Source organism: Ochotona princeps, chromosome 7 (genome assembly GCF_030435755.1).
Source record: "Ochotona princeps isolate mOchPri1 chromosome 7, mOchPri1.hap1, whole genome shotgun sequence".
Lineage (NCBI taxonomy): Eukaryota > Metazoa > Chordata > Mammalia > Lagomorpha > Ochotonidae > Ochotona > Ochotona princeps.
Window position 1 is genome coordinate 45,741,005 of NC_080838.1, and position 22,049 is coordinate 45,763,053.

General features: G+C 38.9%; 1 protein-coding gene across 1 annotated transcript; it reads left to right on the plus strand.

Moving 5' to 3' along the window:
• Window positions 1-20,537: 20,537 nt before the first annotated feature.
• Window positions 20,538-21,423, plus strand: LOC131480814 (CCR4-NOT transcription complex subunit 7-like). Its single transcript, XM_058666996.1, has one exon. The coding sequence runs from the start codon at window positions 20,782-20,784 to the stop codon at window positions 21,256-21,258; it is 477 nt and encodes a 158-aa protein (XP_058522979.1). The 5' UTR covers window positions 20,538-20,781; the 3' UTR covers window positions 21,259-21,423.
• Window positions 21,424-22,049: the final 626 nt, after the last annotated feature.

Below are 22,049 nucleotides of genomic sequence, written 5' to 3' on the forward strand. Positions count from 1 at the left end.
GAATGATAATCTCTTCCACAGTGCTGTGCAATACTAGGAACTTACTCCTTTCATCAAACTCTGATTTGGCTCCCACTATCCAAACTCCCTCTCTTCTCTCCATACCTCCAAAACTATTGTCATAATCATTTAGTATTCTGATTGACAACTTTTTCTTTTTAATTTTCCTTTGGTTTCACATACAAGGGGGAACATGTTGTATTGTCTTTCCGTGCCTGGCTTATTTCACTTAACATGGTGCCCTCAAGTTCCATACATTTGCTGTAAGTAACAGAATTTTACTCTCTCTCTCTTTTTTAATTGCAAAGTCAGATATACAGAGAGGAGAGACAGAGAGGATGATCTTCCATCCAATGATTCACTCCCCAAGTGACCACAATGGCCAGTACTGCACTGATCTGAAGCCAGGAGCCAGGAACTTCCTCCAGGTCTCCCATAAGGGTGCAGGGTCCCAAGGCTTTGGGCCGTCCTCAAATGCTTTCCCAGGCCAAAAGCAAGGAGCTGGATGGGAAGCAAGGCTGGTGGGATTAGAACCAGTGCCTATATGGGATCCTGGCGCTTTCAAGGTGAGGACTTTAGCCACTAGGCCACGCTGCTGGGCCCAGAAAACTCTTTTAATGGCTGAATAGAATGCTATTGTGTGTCTGTATCACATTTTTCTTTGTCTACTCATCTGTTGGTGGGTTCCTTGGTTGGTTCCATATCTTGGTTATTATAAACAGTATTACAGTACCAGTAACATTAGGGATTGTGGACTAGCAGTCTCCAATGTTTAGTAGAGAAATAGGATTATGGCACAACAACCAGAGCTGTGGAGCTGCATGACACAGAAGAGAATGTCTCCAGTTCCCACAGGACGTGCAAAGTGACACTGGTACTGGGTGCCCTGGCCATTGAGCATCTTTGCTAATAGATGCAGATGGAGACTTTCTCAGGCCTGATACTTTGGGAGTATGTATTGCCTGTACCAAACTCCAAGGAACAGAAATGAGTTTTCCCAGCCAGAACAGGATGAACATGGGTGTGTCCATGGCTTGTATACAGTAATCTGCTGGGTGCAGAAGGGCCTGCTCTATGCCCTGTGCAGTCCCTTGGCTCTGGCTTTGGGGGCTGGTGATGGGGCTGCTTATTTGTCTCCTAAGACAAAAAGAAGCTTGGCAGCAGCTGCATCATAGCAGCTTGGGTCTGTAGCTAGAGACAGAGACAAGTAATACAGTAGAGCAGTGACTGGGACTGATGTCTTCTAGACTTAAAGCCACTGAGGACTGTGGAGTTCTCCTGTAGTTAGGACTGCCAGTCTTATATGTTGGCAAGGGTTGCTAAGCTTGCTGCTCACCTTTCCTGGCCAAGTTGGTATTTCCCTAGCCAGAGCTGTGACATGCCTTCTTCCTCTCTATTAGAGGGTTTTCAGACTCTCTGTTGTGTTTAGAGCTCCCAGTGATTCTTTACTATGTTTCATCTCTGTACATCTTGGTCTTTTCTTTGTTGTTCTAGTTCTCTTGTACAGAGGAAGCCAGGCACGGTCTCTAGCCAGTCATCCTGGCTTCTGCCTCAGTGTTTTTATTTTATGCATGGGGAGAGATACAGGCAAGTCATAATGTGTTCAATGTTGTTAAGAACAGTATATGGTAAGGTTTTTATAAAGTTATTTATTTTTATGAGAAAGTCAGATATACAGAGAGGAAAAATGACAGAGAGGAAGATCTTCTGTCCACTGTTCCACTCCCCAAGTGGCCGCAACATCTGGAGCTGAGTTGATCTGAAGCCAGAGCCAGGAGCTTCTTCTGGGTCTCCCACACAGGTGCAGGGTCCCAAGGCTTTGGGCTGTTCTCGACTGCTTTCCCAGGCCACAGGCAGGGAGCTGGGTGGGAAGCAGGGCTGGTGGGATTAGAATCAGTGCCATATGGGATCCTGACACGTGCAAGGTGAGGACTTCAGCCACTGGGCTACTGTGCTGGGCCCTATGATCATGTTTTCAACATTGAATAATCTTGAATAAAAAACAAAACCACAGTTCCAAAAAAGGTTGTGATGGTGCATTGGGCTTACTGATTTGCTTCTCTGAAGCCATTCCAGAAAGAGTATAAGCTATCTCCATTTCCTGGACCATTTTACAGGTAGTTTTACATGTTACAAATGATAACACAAATACTAATCTTCATAAGATTCATGTGTAAAAATCATAAAATAACTTCTTGCCTTGTGTCACCATACTGAATTCTTCTTTCTTTTCCTTTTCATGTACTAAGCTAGTAAGTGTGCTCAATTCAGCAGATAAATACTGCTTGCTTAAGGATTCTAGAAATGGGCCTTGACATAACTGGCTGAGAATGGAAAGCAATGTGGCAATTACTAATTAGCTTATTTAGGGACTGGATTCATGAATGAAAGATGAAAGCAACCTTTGTGACTCCAACCAGTGCCTTACTTCCTCACCGAAGGTCAGCATGCTGCTGGCCCTACCTTGTGTTCCCCTTACTCCTGAATATTCCTTCAGTCCCCTTTATTATCATTTTAAAAGTATACCTGTAGGGGCTGGCACGATGGCTCAGTTGGCTAATTTTCTGTTTGTAAGTGTCAGCATCCCATGTGGATGCAGGGTGTTGGTTTGTGTCCCAGCTGCTCCACCTCCCATCCAGCTCTCTGCTTACGGCCTGGGAAAGCAGTTTAGGATAGCTCAAGTTTTTGGGACCCCCGCATCCATGTGGGAAATCCAGAGAAGGCTCCTGATTTGGGTTGGATCAGCTATAGCCATTGCTCAGTTGTTGTGGCTATTTGGGGAGTGAACCAGTGAATGAAACATATTTCTGCCTGTCCTTCTTTCTATTAATCTGACTTCCAATAAAAATACTAGTTTTTTTTTAAAAAAATTATTTATTATTTATTGGAAAGTCAGATATACAGAGAGAGAGAGAGAGAGAGAGAGAGAGAGACAGAGAGAAGTATCTTCCATCTGATGATTTACTCCCCAAGTCGCCGCAATGACCGGAACTGAGCCAATCCAAATCCAGGAGCTAGGAGTTTCTTCTTGGTCTCTCATGTGGGTGCAGGGTCCCAAGGCTTTGGGCTGTCCTTGACTGCTTTCCCAGGCCACAAGCAGGGAGCTGGATGGGAAGTGAGGCTGCCAGGGCATGAATCAGCATCCGTATGGGATCCTGGTGCATGCAAGGCAAGGACTTCAGACACTAGGCTCTCATGCCAGGCCCAATAATGTTTTTGTTTTGTTTTGTTTTGTTTTTTTTAAGGACTGCCAGTGGCTTTTAATTTAGTAACACTACACTGAGGACTAAATAAGTCTGGCTTCCGTGAGAAGTAGGCTTCTTGAGTAAGCCTTGCATCAGTTATTGTCTCTTCAGTATTGCTTTTCCAGTGGTGAGCACCTTAGGCTTCATTGTGGCCATTAACACTTGCACTGGAAATGCTTATTCATCCATTTATTCATCTAAACATTTTCTTTTTCCATTACCTGCCTTTTCATTTTAAGGGTACTTTGAATTTCTATGGCAACTTCTTTTCCAAATTAGCCTGAATCAATTCAGTTTTCTAAGAAGCAATTGTTTTTAGGGTTGGCACAGTGATTCAACTGGCTAATCCTCTACAAGCATCACCGGGCATCCTTTACAGGTGCTGGTTCATGTTCTGGCTGCTCCACTTCCAATAAAACTTCCTGGGAAAGAAGCAGAAGATGGTTCAAATCCTTGGGACACTGGACAATGGAGACCAAGAAGAGGCTCCTAGATCCTACTTTCAAATCAGCTCAGTTTGGCTGTTGGAGCCATTTGGGGAGTGGACTAAGAGACGAAAGATCTTTTCCTCTGTCTCTCCTCTCTTTAAATTTCCTTTTCCAGTAAAAACAATTGCTAATAAAATCTAAGCAACAATTGATTTGTATTCTATTAAGCTTATGGTTGATCATTTCCATGAAGTGTCTCTTTTGAAAATGGCATTTGAATGACATTTCCTTTATTTAAATAAGTCATGCTCATTGTTGAGAGTAATTACTGTGACTTATGCTAACTCTTGCCACAGCAGTGTAGTAAGCTCAGATTTTCACTTTTAAGTGGAATTATTGTAAATTGCATAATTTTGGTCATGTTAATATTTTTTTTAAAGATTTATTCATTTTATTACAGCCAGATATACACAGAGGAGAGACAGAGAGGAAGATCTTCTGTCCGATGATTCACTCCCCAAGTGAGCCGCAATGGGCCGATGTTGCGCCGATCCGATGCCGGGAACCTGGAACCTCTTCCAGGTCTCCCACGCGGGTGCGGTGTCCCAAGGCATTGGACCGTCCTCAACTGCTTTCCCAGGCCATAAGCAGGGAGCTGGATGGGAAGTGGAGCTGCCGGGATTAGAACCGGCGCCCATATGGGGGATCCCGGGGCTTTCAAGGCGAGGACTTTAGCCGCTAGGCTACGCTGCCGGGCCCATGTTAATATTATTTTGTAGTCAAAACGAGCAATACCATGATATGTAGTCTAAGAGGAAGTGCTTGTGTTCATCTCATAGGACCCTCGAGTCCTCCAAGTTTCCACCTTTCTAAAGAATCTCTTCAATCCAAATTCTACGGCTTCGTTTTTTGACCTTTCAATGGATGAGCCTCCTGTCTGGCCATGCTGAAGCAGATGTGGAGGTGAACTTGGATAGCATGGTGTGCTGTGTGCTGTAGCCTGATGGCATTACAGAGAGATGAAGCCTAATGTAAAAGCAACATTGACAGAAAGCTTTGAAAGGGCAATTAGGATGAATCAGTTCTGGGTGGATAGGTTTAACTTAAAGTGACTTGTTTAAAATTATGTCCCTTAACTTTAAGTTCTTAAGAGAATGGGCAGATGGGATTTTAACAGTAGATTGAAGAAAGTGCAAAGTAGTATTTTATGGGTTTGACAGGAGAACCCATAAAATAAAAAATCATTTACTTTTAAAACTATGTAGGAGGGCACTTCAAGCAGTTTGTGTATAAGAGCAATTAAAAGACAAGGGAACATGCCTTGTTGCACAGCAAGCTAAGCTGCTCCTTGGGATGCCTGCATTCCACACTAGAGTGCTTGGTTCAGTTGCTGGTTACCCTGATTCTCACTTAGGTTTCCTGATACAGGAACTGGGAAGCAGCAGGTGACGGCTCAGGAGCTTGGGTTCCTGCTACACACATGAAAGATTTTGACAAAGTTTTTGTCTAAGGGTTTCAGTCTGGCTCATCCCTGGCTGTTAACAGGCATCTGGAGAGTGAAGCAGTGGAGGGAAGATTCAGTCTCTCTCTGTCACTTTAATATTCAAATAGGTAAATATGCAGATACATAAATAAATTAATTGTTTTTGAAAGAGTATTTGGATGTGATACATTTTTTAAGACTGTGCACAGTTTTTCATTATACATGTTTCTATAAGGTTTTTGAAAATGCCAAAATTGAAAGCTGGTCAATCTAACAAAATGAAGTGTGATCCCTTGACTTCCCAGAATTTGGAAAGATTGTATGGTTTAATGAATGCATTGATCAAGTTCCTGTTGGAATTTCCTCTTCTGTGCTCTCCTGCCAAGTCCTGGCTGGCCCTTGCTTCAGGGTGATGGGAAAGCTAGGAAGAGAAACAAATTTTGACAGTGAGCTTCCTCTTTGTTTCAAACCCCTGCCAAAGCATGCCTAGAGTTAGTACTGATATTCCCTTGGTTTGGATTTTCTGAGCATCTGGCATTCTAAGCAGTTGAGATTAGATTAGACATGATATTGGGGACAGATACTGACAAGACTTTTCAGCCAGAGGGATTCTCCTGACAGTCTGCAGGAGGGGCCAACATGCTCTCTCCCTTGCTCTCAAAATGGTTGGCCAAGACACCACATTCAAGAAGAGTGATAAGATACTGGGTCATGTTTGCGAGTTAAAGAAACTATTAATGATTAGCCTAAGAAAAATGTTTAATCTAGGATGGTCACTGGCAAAGCAGGATATATGATCACCTTATATATTCATTTTTGCCTTTGTAGTGTCATTCTAGGCCTGAGATATTCCAACTGCATCCCATTCTATTCCCTCCCCACAATTTCCACTAAGTGAGAGCTAACTGGACGAAATAATACTTAACCTCTATTTATTGCTTGCTACATTATTTGTGGCTTTTTTTCATTGTAGAAGTTGGGGAAGTTGGGGATTTTTTTTTTTTATTAGAGGGAGTAGTTTTAGAGTCTGTGAATGCAGCCGTCATAAAAACCACAGGCTGCACCTTAGGTTCCTTTTGTGTTTTTGTTCTTTTTTCTCTCAGTGTTAGAATTCAGTGATATACACCATTTTACAATCTACAAATGTTCTTTTCATGGCACTTTTCTTCCATTCCAAATTGTGGCTGGCTAGCATAACTCATTTATATTTACTAATTTAGCTGATTCTTGTAAATTACGGCTAAAACTTATGCACTTCCTCTTCTGCTATGGTGGACACATCCCTTTCTGATGAACATTTACCATAGGACTTTATTTATCAAAAAGTTGGAACGTGTTAGTTACTATGTTCTTGTATTTTCTATTTTATGTATTAGAATTGCAATATTATTTTATTTTCCTATAATTACTCTGATCACCTTTAAGTATATAAGATGTATAGATATTTTAACAAATAATAACTGGGCACATAAACAGTATATGTGTATTTATGTATTTTATTAAAACCAATAAGCTACTTCCCATTTTGGCTGCAGGGTAGTATTACTATTTCAGAAAATTTCCACAATCTTTAGGACAAAAGTAAGAAGTGTTAAAAATACATATTAACATGAGTACATCGAAGCTTCATGGAAATGCATATTATTAAGTCCAAAGTTTCCAAGAATATTATGAAGTCCTCTTATGTCATATTAAGTCATAGAAACTAATCCAAACTTTATTTTTGCTTCAAAGATGTAATATTTTAATACAATTTGCATAATTCTAAAATACTTGAACAGTGGTAACAAATGTGAAAGAGTCTAAGAAAACAAAACTTGAAAGATGGCTCTTGCACTCTGTGTGTTTAAGCAGAGCTCCTCTTTTGTTTTCCATTTATGATTACTAGTGAGCAAAATAAATTATTTTAGTTTGTCTTCATGTGTTCAAATTCTGCAGTTAATAAGCTTTGACATTACACTATGTGTACCATTCACCTTTATGTTTTCATGAAGAAATTCAGAAAATGATGTACTAAGGGAGAAGTACCTCCAGAAAGTTGGAGTGCGTCTCTCAAAAGTTACTCTTCCGTGACAGGTACACGCACCCCAGCGCTAACAGGACAACTGACTTTGTAAAACTTTGAAAGCACACTAAAGGCCTGCAAACACCAAAGGACTATTTATTCAACTGAAATTTAATAAAAAGGATGAGCTTTGTGGATTTTGATCATAACCTCTTCATCACTGCCTCTCTCTAGATCCCCTCTTGGATTGTGTTTGGTTTTCAACATTTCTAGACAATTATTTCTATTGGATCTCTGCACTGACTTACCCTCTTCCTGGCAAGCAGTAACTCTGAGTGACTGGGCAATACCAAATCTAGCTTGGTGGGAAGAAGCAAGCATCAGATCCCTTCTAGCTTTCTGTCAGTCTATTCACAAGGCTACCTGATTTTTTTATATGGGGAGAACTTCCATGGCAAAGAAATAGTGCTGGATCAGAAATGCAGCTTCTAACATCGGGGATTTTTCTGCCATCAGGATTATCTTTCTGCTTTCCAAGTAAAATAAAATCCCTGGGCTGACATCCCTTCTCTAAGGCATCCACCATTTGCTGAACTTTGATACCATTTTCTAACAGAGTGAAGACAGAACATTTTATGTTTGAAAACACTAGTGAAACTGCCATAAACAACAACAACAAAATCCTACATACTAGATGAACAGAAGGTTCATAAAATTTAAAACAAAAAAATATGTTTTTCAGATACATAGGGATTGTAAAAAATATCACAGGTTTGCTTAACTCAATATCATTTATAAGCAGAGGCAGTTTTGCCTTTATCCACTATGGAGTCATAGGAACCCAGATTGACCACAAGAATCTTGCAGCTCAAGTTATATTGTGAAACAACTGCAGACAGTGAGACAGGGTAACGTAGAAGTTGGCCAAGGTGGTGTTTGTGGTGCTTTGGCTTGCCTGTTAAAGGCACCCTTGGCACTACTTCTTTCCCTTTGTCCTCTCTCCTAGCTGTTGGCACAGCATTCCTGGAAGACACTCACCAGCCAAGCACCATGAAGGAGGCATTGTGAGAAGAGACCTTGGCCCTAACACTTTGAACTACTGAACCAATGTAAGCCACCAAACCTCTAGCTGTTTATGAAAGGTAAACAGGATAATTTAAGTCCTTTTTAATCTGATTTTCTGTTATTTACAGGATAAGTAATTTCTAGCTGATGTAGATAGGAAATGGCATATATGAAACAGAAAAATAGTCATTTATATGATTCAATTGTAAATATTTAGTATGAAAACTATGATGGTTTAAATTAAGATGTCAATAATTAGCTGAAAGGGCACAGTGGAAGAAAAATCAGAGTTGAATGATGAAGTGCAAAGCATCAGAAAAGGATAAACAGATACATAACAGTATTAAGAGTTATGGAAATGAAATAGCAGAGCCAGTGTCTGAATAGGAGTTGTTTTAGATGAAAAGATAATAGGAACTGGCTTACAAATAATGGCACAAATTTCCTCAAAATTGAGAAGACACGTCCATACAACGAATTGATTTTGCACAGTGCAAAACATGATAGGTAAATGAAAAATGAAATATTTGTGTATTATCTTTGTATATATGAAAAAATCCAAGTGTAAGAGAAAAAAAATGAAACAGTTTCCAGAGGTAAATTAAGAGACCTTCTTCCATTTCACTAGAATTACATTGTTATCAGTTCACTCAGTGAGCAACGCTAGATAATGGAATACTGTATTTAAAGCGTTGAGTAACATGATATATAAATTTTTCCAAGCTGGATTTTCACATGAATTCATGAAAATTTCTTTTTCACATGTAATGGCTTAATTTGAAAGCAGACTAGGGCAAGACTGAAAAAAATTATGGGCAGTGAGGCAAAACTGGTTTATCAATATGCTTCTAGATAAAGCTTTACAGCAACATTATTTTTCTCATTTATTTACATAACATCCACGGCTTCTTCCCTGTGATATTAACGCGGTTCAGTAGTTGCAATAGAGGCTATATATGGCTCACATGCCTCAAGTATTTATGATTTGGATCCTTATAGAAAACGTGTCTACTTCTGCTGTATGACAAGGTACTTAAGCGACAGAATAAATAAATCCACAGTAACTTAAGATAAAGGAAATTAAGATGATAAATAATTTATAAAAATCACTGTTTAAATACTAATGGACCACATCAAGGTAAAGTTTATCTAAAAGAACAATCTAATGCTAAAGTATTGCATAGGATGGCCACTTGAGCTGGGATGTGAGGGGACTAAAGCAGCCAAATCTATGTGAGACTCTTTGACCTGTACAGACAGCACTATGATATAGCAGATTTCCAGTTTGGCCTGAATAATAGCTTCGTATCTATGGGGTGCACCATTGATATTACCTATAGACAGGTCTTAGAAAACCAGTGGAGGTCTGACTTTGGTCCTTCATTTCACTCTCTGGCCTGTGGAATGGCAGGGTAGGTATGAAGCATGGAATTGTGCTTCTGAGAAAGTAGCAAGTGTAGGCTCATAGCTAGTAAGACTGTGTGTCCTGGCTGTTAAAACCCTCCAGACTATTTAAATTGCTTTTTCTTGAGAAAGAATACCTTTTGCTATTTAATATAAATTTGCCTATGATTTATCCCTCTCTTTTTAAAAAAGGAGACACTTTGCTACAGATAAGCGTATAAATGATAAGGGAAGTAAACAGATTGTGATAGCAACAAAATAGAGTTTCTAGAAATACAAAAATAGGCTAACAGGTGAGTCTCTCTCTGTTTCCTCTCTGAGGAAAGGAGAAGAAAAGATGGTAAGAACATAGGTAAACTAGTCTGCTCTAGTTTTAACTGAATATGTCTCTCCAACTCAAGCAAATTCCAAAACAGTGGGTTGTAGTGCTGGGGAGTGGGGTGGAAGGTTGATTCAATTGGGTATCCAAGAAGTGATCCTTAAGTGGTAGCATGGGAAAATTATTATAAAAGCCAGAGTCTGTCCTGCCCACTCACTGCTTCCTGGGTCATCCTGTGATGCTTCCTCTCTGTGTGTGCATTCTGCCACGTATCACCGTTGTCAGAGGTCAGATCAGTGGGGCTGCCCAATCTCGGCCCAAGCCTCCCAAATAATTTTTCTCCAATTATAACTAGCTTCTCTCAGGTGTGCATTGTAGAGGTGAAAAACTGATAATACCCAATCTGTTAGAGATAACTCCAACTCAATAGCAATCATAATAAATAAAAAAATTAAACTGATCCAAAGACAGCTGCTCCAAATAATTTTAATTTTATTTTGACTTGTTAGGAATGAGTACAAGACTGTATTTCCATGGAAACACAGACACAAAATTGGTACTTTTCAAGTAATAGCTATTACTGTGCTCTTTTTTTTTCTACATTGAGTTAATTATTCAAAATCAAAGTAATTTTCTGTATTCTGGAGTCAGAGGTAGGCTTGCTAACATTTTACCTTCTAATTTAAAGATATGTTACAAAAATGACTTTTATTAGTAATGTCTTAATATGACTTAGTAAATAAAAGAAAACTATTGGGATAATTTTAAAGAGTCTTATTTTCTGATATGGAAAAATTTTTGCCTTACTTAAAAATAAAACCTGATGAAGCAGCCCTAAGTATCAATGATTTCAGAAACAGAGTTTTCTGAACAATTACCTTGTTCAGAACCAAATTTTTCATAAAAGAACTGTCAGCTATAGTTAAAAAATGGTGAAAAGGTGTACAGAATTGCAGGGAAATTGTCTCATGTTTTGCATGCAAGTTGAAGAGTTGGTTATGAAGATCAGAGAAACCACAATCCAATGAATCTTTTTTTACATGGATGCTTGTGTAAAGCACTTACAAATTTCTTCCATGTGCTTTATTCTGTTTTACTTATTTTTTTTGCCATTATGTTATAAATTAGTAGATACAATGCAGTTTTGAATCATTTCGGACATCATGTCCTGAACATTTCCTTTGTTTTTATGATTGAAGAACAATTTAAAAAGAATCAAAACACACAACTAGCAATATGTGATTGGAGAATAATTCCTAATTACCATTAATGATTAGCAGCTACTTAGAATTAAAAAGGTAGACCCTAAGATGACACATTTTGGGTTTCTCTCGCTCCACCTCCCCCCTCTTTCCTTTTTGAGATTGTGAAACATAGCCATTTTAAAGAGTACTCACTGAAATCAAGCATTGTTTGGTCCTTTACAGTATTGTCTAATGTCTGACAGACAACATTACATTGTAGATTTCCAGGATTTATTCTTTTTAGCCACCACTGAAATGGTAGTGGAAGAGAAACATAACATTCAGGGAAGAGTCAATTTATGACAGTAACCATTACAACATTCAATCCATCATAAGAAGACCTGCAAATACTTTAATGTAGTGGAAATGTAAAATTAGAGAAATGGGAGAAAATGTTTTTTGTGACTTTCTGAAGTCTATTTAACTAGATACCAGGTCAACACAGTTCATATACTCATTGGTCACCATAAAAAACATGATAAAAGAAATGTGTCTGTAACATTTGTAGGGAAGTCTTTTGAAACCCAATCTGTGTGAAACTCAGTTCAGTCAACAGGGAGGTAGATGGACCCACAGAAAATGACATAGCAGTACGAAGAAAATGGTAAAATTGACTGGTGAGGGAATAAAATCTGCTAATTAAAGTCCATGACATGTTTAGTTAATATTTGGCTGAGTATAAGTATCTGTAACATTTCTAACTGTTGACTTAATGCTACAATCCATTTGCTTCATTGCTATAGAATGAAAGCATCCTCCTTTAAAGTCCTATGTTGAAATCCAAATCCCAAAGGTAATGATATCAAGAGGAGCAGCTTGGGAAGCTGGTAGGTCAGGAAAGCAGAGCATCCATGGATAAGATTAATCTCCTTGTCAAATATGCCCATAGAACTTCCTTGTCCCTTCTGCCATGTGGGCAGACATTGGCCAGAGGGTCTATGAACCAGAAAATGGGACCTTGTCAGACACTACATATGCTAGCAATTTGATCTTGTTTTTTCCCCGGCACCTGGACTTGTAAATAAATTTAGCTTCTGTTGTGTACAAACCAAGTATTTTATTTTGACTCTGGCTGCTTGACCAGGCTAAGACACTCATTCTAGTAAACAATACGTACATTTAGAGTTGGAAGCAATTATTGCGAGTTTGGGACCTTCTTTTTTTTGCAAATGTAAGTTACATATCTTTTCATTTGTTTATGGAGTACCCACCATATGCTAGAAAGATATTATTCTTGGCTATTTTGTTACTCAGGATGAAGCTGTTGCCTTCTAACAGGTAGTGGAAATGAAGAAATGAAGAGGTAATTGTGGTACAATGTGTGGTTATAGGAGCTCGTTAACTTGTACCTGACTCAATTTTGTGTGTTATGAAAGAATTCCTGGAAGAAGTTCTGTTTTTACCCGAGATCTGAAGTGAACATAGTGGAAAATACAGAATCACTGTAGACTGCTTTATGATCCACACTATGGTTAGAATTTCTTTTTTCTTTTTTCTTTTTTTTTTATTGTTAATTATTTTGCATTATGTAACAGTTTCATAGGCTCTGGGAATTCCCCCCTCACTCTCCCTCCCCTCCCCCCGGTGGATTCCTCCACCTTGATGCAGTATTACAGTTCAAATTCAATCAAGATTCTTTCATTGCAAACATATACCAAGCATAGAGTCCAGCTACTTATTGTCCAGATGGGTTGAACAGTTTCTTGGGGAGACCTTTTCTGGTCTGAAGTTAGAGCTGGCAGAATATCATCACAGTCAATTAAGAGTCCCAATATAACATCAACAGCAATTTGCAATGTTATGGAATTGACATGGTTTTGAGTAACCAGTGTATTAAAAAGAAAAAAAAAAAAACAAAAAAAGGAAAACAAGTCCTAGCCACAACCTATGATTAGCTCATTGACATTTCAATTTTAGTTCATATACAGGACCGGCTGCTCTATACCTTAAAATGGCCATAAGGCACCATTCAGCTGTTTCGTGTCCATTTCATCTTAGTATTTAGCCAGTTGTTGTGTTGAAGTAAAATTTTGCTGATCTTGGCAGATTTTAGGATAATCCAGACTGGCTTGTAACTCTAACAAGATATATGTCAACATTTTAGGTGCAGAACATTTTTTTGTTTGTTTGTTTGTTTTTGGGGGGGGGTGTGCAGGAAAATCCTCAACACCATGGTGAGGAGTAACTAATCTTTGTGACCCACCCAGCGAGGCATGAGCCAATCCATGCCAGCTCTTTCCTGTCAGATTTCAAGTTCTACTTTCTGTTGTTTATTTATTTTAGGTTTGTTTTTTTTTTTTTTTTTTTTTTTTTTTTTTTTTTTTAGTTTGTATGATTGTTTGTTTGCTGTGAGGGGTTTTCGAAGCGATCCCGATGGTCATTGCGAGGGAGGGGGGGTCCAGAGGTGGAGCCAGGCTCGGACCAGAGAAAGCTCTCCTCCCTGGTCCTGAAGGACGTTTATTGTTCTTCTGTTTCTGCAGACCACTCAGGGCTTCTGGTTGTCTTTCCGATGATGTTGGTTTCTGCACGGTAGTGTTTGGACTTCTTCCATCCCCTGTGGAAGCTCCGGTTGGGGGTGGGTGACCTCAGAGTACTCGGCCTCCGAGGGCATCCAATTCCCTGTGGCCTCCTTGGCAGTTGGGATATAGTCCTTGTTGCTCGTATTAATAGTTTGTGGTGAAGGTCTGGGAGTCTTCATGGTTGGGATCCAAGCTTCCTCCTTACCACCTGCTCCACTCTGGAGTGCTCCCCTGCTCCACGCACATGACCTCCTGTTAAGAGGTTGTCAGGATCGCACCCGATTCCCCCCTCATGCATTGGTATAGTAGTTTTATTGTTGTTTAGTGCCGCTTTGAGTCTGTTATCTATGAATTACCAGATTTGATCTTGATAGGCTATATTGTACTTTTTTCTCACTCTTTTTATGGTGCTGAAAGATTTCCCTGCACTCCCCCCCCCATTACAGGTTAACATAGTGTATTGAGGGTATAGTAGGTTTTACAGTTTTTCGATATAGATCTTAAGTATTCTGACATTAATTGTTGGTTTATAGATTATATCGCATTATCTTATTGCATTGGATACAGGTTATTAGAGATTGCACTAATATTACAATATACAGGTACTATTTTCCAAGTTGTTCTCTTTTCATCTCAGATTAAGGCAAACATGTGGTATTTCGTTTGGTAGCCACTGGATGATTTAATTAGGGATGTGTGATTTGATTTTTGTTTTAAGTAGATCACCTTGGGCATGATTTCAAGAGTTGAACCTGCAATGGAGAGGATTAAAAGCCACAATAGAAGGTAGAAAGCTTTGGGATAAATTAGGTAACAGACGGTGTTGTAACCCAACCAGAAAAGCAGCTGGGTAAGCAGAGAGATGTTAGAGTATTGAAGTTATAAAGGATAATGATCAATTAGATGTAATGGAAGAAGACATTAACGATCACACCAGTATTTGTGATTTAGATTCCTGGTGGATGAAGATGGTAGTCTCTGAGACAGGAGAGTATGGTCTTGTTTGTCTTTTAATCAGAATTGCATGCTTGCCACTTGGCCTACCATACCTTCTATTTCACAGATTCTAGTCTTACTCCTTTCTGTGCCACAATCTTGATCACAATTTAAGACTTTTGGCCAGTATTTTTCTTTCATTTGTTTCTTTCTAATTTTACTGACCTGAAGAATATTGTTCATGGCATTTTTTTCCCCTGATATTCTCAGAATTTTCAGATGAACTGCGAACATGAGAAAGCCATTATCAATTCTTCTCTATATAGATTTCCCTCAAATCTCTGCCTTCAATACACATTTTTGCTTTTTTTTTGCTTTAGGCATTGGGAAGCCTAGCAATCATTGTCTTCATGCTGGGTTTTTATTGACATTGTATGTTGGTTGCTTGGGAATGTGTAACATAGTTTTAGATTGATTGTGAAAAGATAAGCCTCAGCCACACTAAGCCACAAATACATGTGCAGTTTAACTGTGGCAAGCATGGAAATTTAAAGACAGAAGACGGAGTACAACTGCAATTCTAATTTCTGAGATGTTTGCTTCTTTAGGAGGAAGGGGAAGTCATGTGAATTTCCAAAATCATAGCAGTTTCTCCTTTCATACCAAAAGCTATGTGTACATTGTTGGATGAGGTAGATGCTGACGTCTCTGGGTTTGTATTGTGGTTAATTTGTTCATTACTAAACCATAGTAATGTTTAATGTTTCAAAAAAACAGAAACTAAGTAATAGATTCTGACTATGCAAGTAGGCAAACATCCACCCATACTACTTTAAGCACTCCTCTCCGTATTTCCCAGTTCACTGGATGAGGATTCCTGAACAGTCTTAGTACTAGTCTATATATGATACATCAAAATAATTTTAAATATAGATGATTGTTTTGATCTTATCAATTTAATCTCCCATGAAGGTGAAGGTGAATGATAATTTGCAGGCCATCTAAGATGATTTCATGTCAAACTTCCTGCTTTAGTCATTATGATGGTTTTGCATGACTCAGAATCTGGAGATTTTTTCCTTACCAATTGTATTTCATTTTTAAGAGATAATGAGAGAGACAGAGAGAGACAGACAGACAGAAGAGAGAATGAATGTGTGAATGAATGAATGTCTTGGGATAGGTCAGGCCATAGCCTAGAGCCAGGAGTTTCTTCTAGAGCTCTCCCATGGGTTGCGGGTGCCCAAGTACATTGGTCATCTTCTACTGCTTTTTCAAGCCATGAAGCAGGGAGCTGGAGCAGAAGTGGAGAATCTGGGACTCAAGCCAATTCCTATATGGGATGCCAATATTGCAGGTAGCTGGTTTACCTACTATGCCACCACTGCCAATCACTAGAGATTTTCATTACTACTGAAAAGGTTTATATTTATAGGTACTAGTTCTGATTATTAATCTTCCTCCCTGCTGTGTCAACCTGGCCATATTTTTTGAAATAAATGCTCTAGTTTTTTTTCTAAGCTATTCTTTAGATATTTCTTCTAAGCTTTCTTCGTAGCTTTTGTTTTCTTCCAGCAGACATATTGAAGCATAATTGCTCTAGCAGCTTGCATCCCTGAACTTCCCTTCCTAACTCTGTCTCTCTCAATATTGATGGGAATGCAGTGTCTCCCCAGTGATGGCATAAATTGTTACTTTGTTTTTTCTCCAAAGAGATCCATTAAAGGAGATAAAGAAGATGCTTTGGCTTCTCTCAAATAAAATATCACTTAGAAAACTTTTAGGAGTAGAAGCAACAGTAAATAAATAAAAGTGAAGTTGAGAAGGTCATAATATTTAAGAAGATGAATCTGAAAGAACAATTACAGAAATATGAAAATGACTCTCCTCAGGCACATTAATTGTTTTGGATACTCCTTGCACTGAGCAAGAGATTTGAAGATCTGGCCAAAAAGGCACGAATGATAATCTCACCTCTGTGCTTTTGCTTCTCGGTGGTTACACTGCTCACTCAGGGTGGGCTGTTACACGCTCATTTCACTTGGAATCAGATTCTCCTGCTCATAAGCATCTTTGAAGGGCCTACTTGGAGTCAGGGAGAGATCAATTGCACATTCGGTTTTAGCATGACCTCAAAATAGGTCACAATAATTTTCTGCCTAGTAATGTGGCAGTGTGTCTTTTGAGACTTTCCACAGCTACGTTCAAGTTCCAAAGGGCAAGTTCCATAAAACTCTGGAACACAATACTCAGAGTTGATTCTGGGTAGATGCAGTTAGGTAGCTCTGTTACACATAAGTATTAAGCATAATATTCATGGAGTTAAACAGTTTGGGCTCATATTTAGGCTACTGTCGACACAGCAGAAAATCTTTTTTTTTGTTTCTCAGTTTCCTTATTTTTAATGTAGGGTTGATGATAGGAATAGTGTCTGTCTCCTAAGATTGCCGGAGGTCTAAGTCATTATCTTTTTTTTTTTTTTTAAAGATTTATTTTATTTTTATTACAAAGTCAGATATACTTAGAGGAGGAGAGATAGAGAGGAAGTGGAGCTGCCGGGGTTAGAACCAGCAGCCATATGGGATGAAGGCGAGGACCTTAGCCACTAGGCCACGCTGCCGAGCTCTAAGTCATTATCTTTTACTAAATAAACTGTTCATTATCCTTGGACTGAATGCTTCAAATATTAGGTACAGCATTTGTAAATAAGGTTCTAAGATCATTCCAAAATAAGAAAAAGGTATTTTGAGAGAAGTCAGTTTTAATCCCCAGACTTCTGAAAAACAACTAAATTTAGAAAAATTATAAGCATGGAAATGAAATATAGCAAGAGAGGGATCCTGATGATAAAATAGAGGTGCCTGGGAATTAGATTTGATTGGGTCCTCACAGAACCCGCCCCTCGCCCCTTCCACCTCTTACAGTGGAAGTGTAGGTTCCAAAGCACAAAACTGATTGCAACTTAATTTCATATAAGCTCCTGCAATACTGATGTCTCTTGCTCATGTGCAATCCAGTTTTGCATTTCAGTGATGAATTCTCTGAGAACTAAAGCAGCAAAGTTTACGTTCATTCTGTTGCAGCCCTTAGAGAATTCCGTAGAGAAACAGGGCTTTGAGCTTTAATCATCGTGGTGGATTAACAGTGCAGATAATGTTATGATATTATGATGAACCAGGCTTCTATTGCTAATATGTACCTGAGAGCCTTATATATTTGTTAGAAAACACCACATTGTTATTGAGAGCCCATAAGCTAAATATAAACACAACATAATGATATATGTGTTTTGGATTATATCAGCAATGAAACACTGCAAGCTCTAGGCTAGACTTAGATGATTTTCTCTGGGTACTCAGTTTCTAGCCAGTCTCACCTCTCTACTTAGCAAGTATGTGCACAAGCAAAACAGATTGTTATTCAGTTTGATTTAATTGAGTTCTATTCAAGATTATTAAACTTCTACTGGGAATGAAAAATTAAGATGAAAAAAGTCATGGAAAGATGACTATTGAGCTAAATACAATTATTAGCAATGCTTATTCAGAGCTGACTATATGCAAGTGACAGTATATAATATATAATATTCCATGTATAAATTATAAAGCATCCTTGGAATTATGACGACATGTTTTGTTTTTAAAGGCAATGGGCTTTTTAAGGTAGATCACTGGAATCCTTCAGATAAAGTGATATTCAAAGATTAGTCACTCCTCACCATGGTGTTGAGGATTTTCCTGCACAGCCCCCCCCAAAAAAATGTTCTGCACCTTAATTGTCGACAAATGTCTTGTTAGAGTTACAAGCCAGTCTAGATTATCCTAAAATCTGCCAAGATCAGCAAAATTATACTTCATCACAACAAATGGCTAAATACTAAAATGAAATAGACACGAGACAGCTGAATGGTACCTTATAGCCATTTTAAGGTATATAGCAGCCGGTCCTGTATACAAACTAAAATTGAAATGTCAATGATCTAATCACAGGATGTGGTTAAGAACTTGCTTTTTTTTTTTTTTTTTTAACATACTGGTTACTCAAAACCATGTCAATTCCAAAATGTTGCAAATTGCTGTTGATGTTATATTGGGACTCTTAATTGACTGGGACAATATTCTACCTGCTCTAACTTCGGACCAGAAATGGTCTCCCCAAGAAACTGTTCAACCCATCTGGACAATAAGTAGCTGTACTCTATGCTTGGTATACGTTTGCAAGGAAAGAATCTTGATTGAATTTGAACTGTAATACTGCATCAAGGTGGAGGAATCCACCAGGGGGGAGGGGAGGGGGAGGGGTAGGGGGATTCCCAGAGCCTATGAAACTGTCACATAATGCAAAATAATTAATAATAAAAAAAGAAATCTAGTCGACAGGAGAAGAGGAAAGCATTGTAATATGGTAAAACACTGTTTACGTTAGGAAGCTTTGTTCACAGGAAACATCGAGAAACACAGGCAAGAAAACAGGGAAAGATGTAAGAAACTTTGAATACTGTCATGCACAGTGGAATGAACAGAACTAAGGGTCAATTAAGTAGAATTAATGGTCCTGGTAAGATTAGGTTCCACAAGAGTTCTCCAACAATGCTTTTCAAGTTTTAAATAAAACCACTGAAAAATTAGCAAAATAGCAAATAGAAATAGAACCACACATTGCTAGGTTTGTCAAAGAATCGTACAGAAGGAAAGATTGAGATAAGCTTGCACATAAAGGCAGAACCTCAAGGTAGCCCTGAGTTATAAAGAAGGGAGATTTTATTAAGCCTGTAAGACATGAACGACTGAGATATTGCAGATCTGCTGGCTTCTGCCAAGACAAAATCATCGTTAACATACATAACTACTTTCACAAATCTTCAGCTATCTCACTAGCGAGCTTTACGGCATGGGGAAAAGCAACCAGATATTATAGTCTACAGATTCTCTTCCTGGAGCTCCTGCAGGTTTCTTAGATCGACTGATTGGCTTTGGATCGGCACAGCTCTGGCTGTTGCAGCCACTTGGGAAGTGAATCACCAGAGAGAAGATCTTCCTCTCTCTCTCCTCCTCCTCTCTGTACATGATTTTGCAACAAAAAATAAGTCTTTCAAAAAAAAAGAAAAAAGATGAACTTCTTATCCGCCCTTCAATTGATAAATTTCAGAATTAAAGATCATATTGTACCACTACTGACCAGATCTGAAGTGTCAACCAGGTCACCAATTAGCTGAAACAGTAAAGATGATACCTAAAATCTCTTGTGGCAAATTCTATAATAAACCTTTACCAGGAAAAAAAAAGATAGTGATATTTAGAAAGTCTGGAAGGATGTGAGAAAGGGAGCTTAGGAGAGACCTTGCCAAAGAATTTTCCAGGGAGAAGAAAAAGTAAATGTAATTGCTGTTTACTGAGGACCTGCTGCGTTCTGTACAAAGAAGCAATGAGGTTCCAGTGTGACCCGTAGTGTAATCAGTTGGAAGTGGAGGTAAATCCAGTTAGAAATTTGAGGGAGGGTTTTGCAGGCCAGAATATGAATCTGGAACTTGATATTGAGTCAGAATGTAGCTAGTGAATGCATTTGAGAGACAGAGGGAGAGAGAGATGGAGATACAAGAGAATGAATTATCCTCCATCTACTGGTTTCCTCCTGAAAATGGGTGTAATGACGAAAGCTGGGCCAAAGTGAAGCCAGGAGCTAGAACTCCATCTGGGTCTCACACATGAGTTGCAGAGACACATGCACTTGAACAATCCTTTACTGCTTTTCCAGGTGTATTAGCGGGGAATAGGATCAGAAGCAGAGTGCCAAAGACTCAAAATGACCTGTGTTACAGGTGGCATTCTCAGTGGTAATCAGTTTAAATTTCACATCTTTATTTTTCACATATTTAAGACTTCATTAGGGGCTCCCCTTTCCCCCTGGCCGGGCGAGAGGTGTCTATGGGGCACCCGCTGCCGCCGCCACCGCTACCGCCGCCGCCACTGCCGCCGGGTGCTGTCTCTATGGCGAGGAGGAGGAGGTGGAGCGCGAGCTCAGCGACGCAAGTAGATCTTGGCGTACATAAATAAGGATAAAGTATTTTATGAAACAAACCTTCAATCAAGTATAACATTTTGATGCTTGGCATCTAGACTCTTGTGCCCTCACTATGCCAGCAGCAACTGTAGATCATAGCCAAAGAATTTGTGAAGTTTGGGCTTGCAACCTGGATGAAGAGATGAAGAAGATTCGTCAAGTTATCCGGAAGTATAATTACGTTGCTATGGACACCGAGTTTCCAGGTGTGGTTGCAAGACCTATTGGTGAATTCAGGAGCAATGCTGACTATCAGTACCAACTGTTGCGGTGTAACGTAGACTTGCTAAAGATAATTCAGCTAGGACTGACCTTTATGAATGAGCAAGGAGAATACCCGCCAGGAACTTCAACTTGGCAGTTTAATTTTAAATTTAATTTGACGGAGGACATGTATGCCCAGGACTCAATAGAGCTGCTAACAACATCTGGTATCCAATTTAAAAAACATGAAGAGGAAGGAATTGAGACCCAGTACTTTGCAGAACTTCTAATGACTTCCGGAGTGGTCCTTTGTGAAGGGGTCAAATGGTTATCATTTCATAGGTAAAAAGATAGCATTAAAAATGGTGTTTGACACTGCCTTTGTTTCTGTGTCAGCAGTTTCAGGGTTAGTTTTCAGAAGAATTGACTGCTAAATAGTTGTCTTCTGGCCCTGAGTATCTGTTTGTACTTAAGGGTAATTTAATATTATGGGATCCAGTTTAACCTGTGTGAAGCCTTGCTGCATAGTGAAAACAGAACAAGGTGGGAAAATGGAAAGATACTCATTTAAAAATCCAGCAGAGATGATTGGAATCATTGTTACCTATGGTTACTTAACATTTCTGAGTCTTAGTTTTAACGTTTGTATCAAGGAAACTATTCATTTTTTAAAAAGCATATATTTACTCATTGGTTGATGTATATATTATTTGTGAAAGAGTGTATCTCCCAGTTCTCTTTCTCTCATAGTCTGATAGGAATATTTAAAGAAAAGTATTTATAAGGAAAAAAAAAAAAAAAAAACCTCTAAAGAGGCTTAAGTCTTTTTTCCTGAGGTACAGGTTCAAGTGAAGCACAGAGGAAAAAGACGGTGAGAATTAGTTCATCCAGTGCCTTCAGCTGGAAAATCAGTACTTAGTACTACATCAGAGTCTACAATGTGACAGTCCATCATGGAAGTCATTCTACAGGTCAGGGTAGAAAATCAAAGCATGCAAAAAGTTTGTGTAAAATAGATGTGTGAAGGTATCAGCTATAAAAGCATTAACAGTGCTTTCTTTAAAAACAAAAGGTTAAATAACATCACTCAAAGTCACTTTCAATTCCTGGATTGCCCATAAAGCTTATTTACACAGG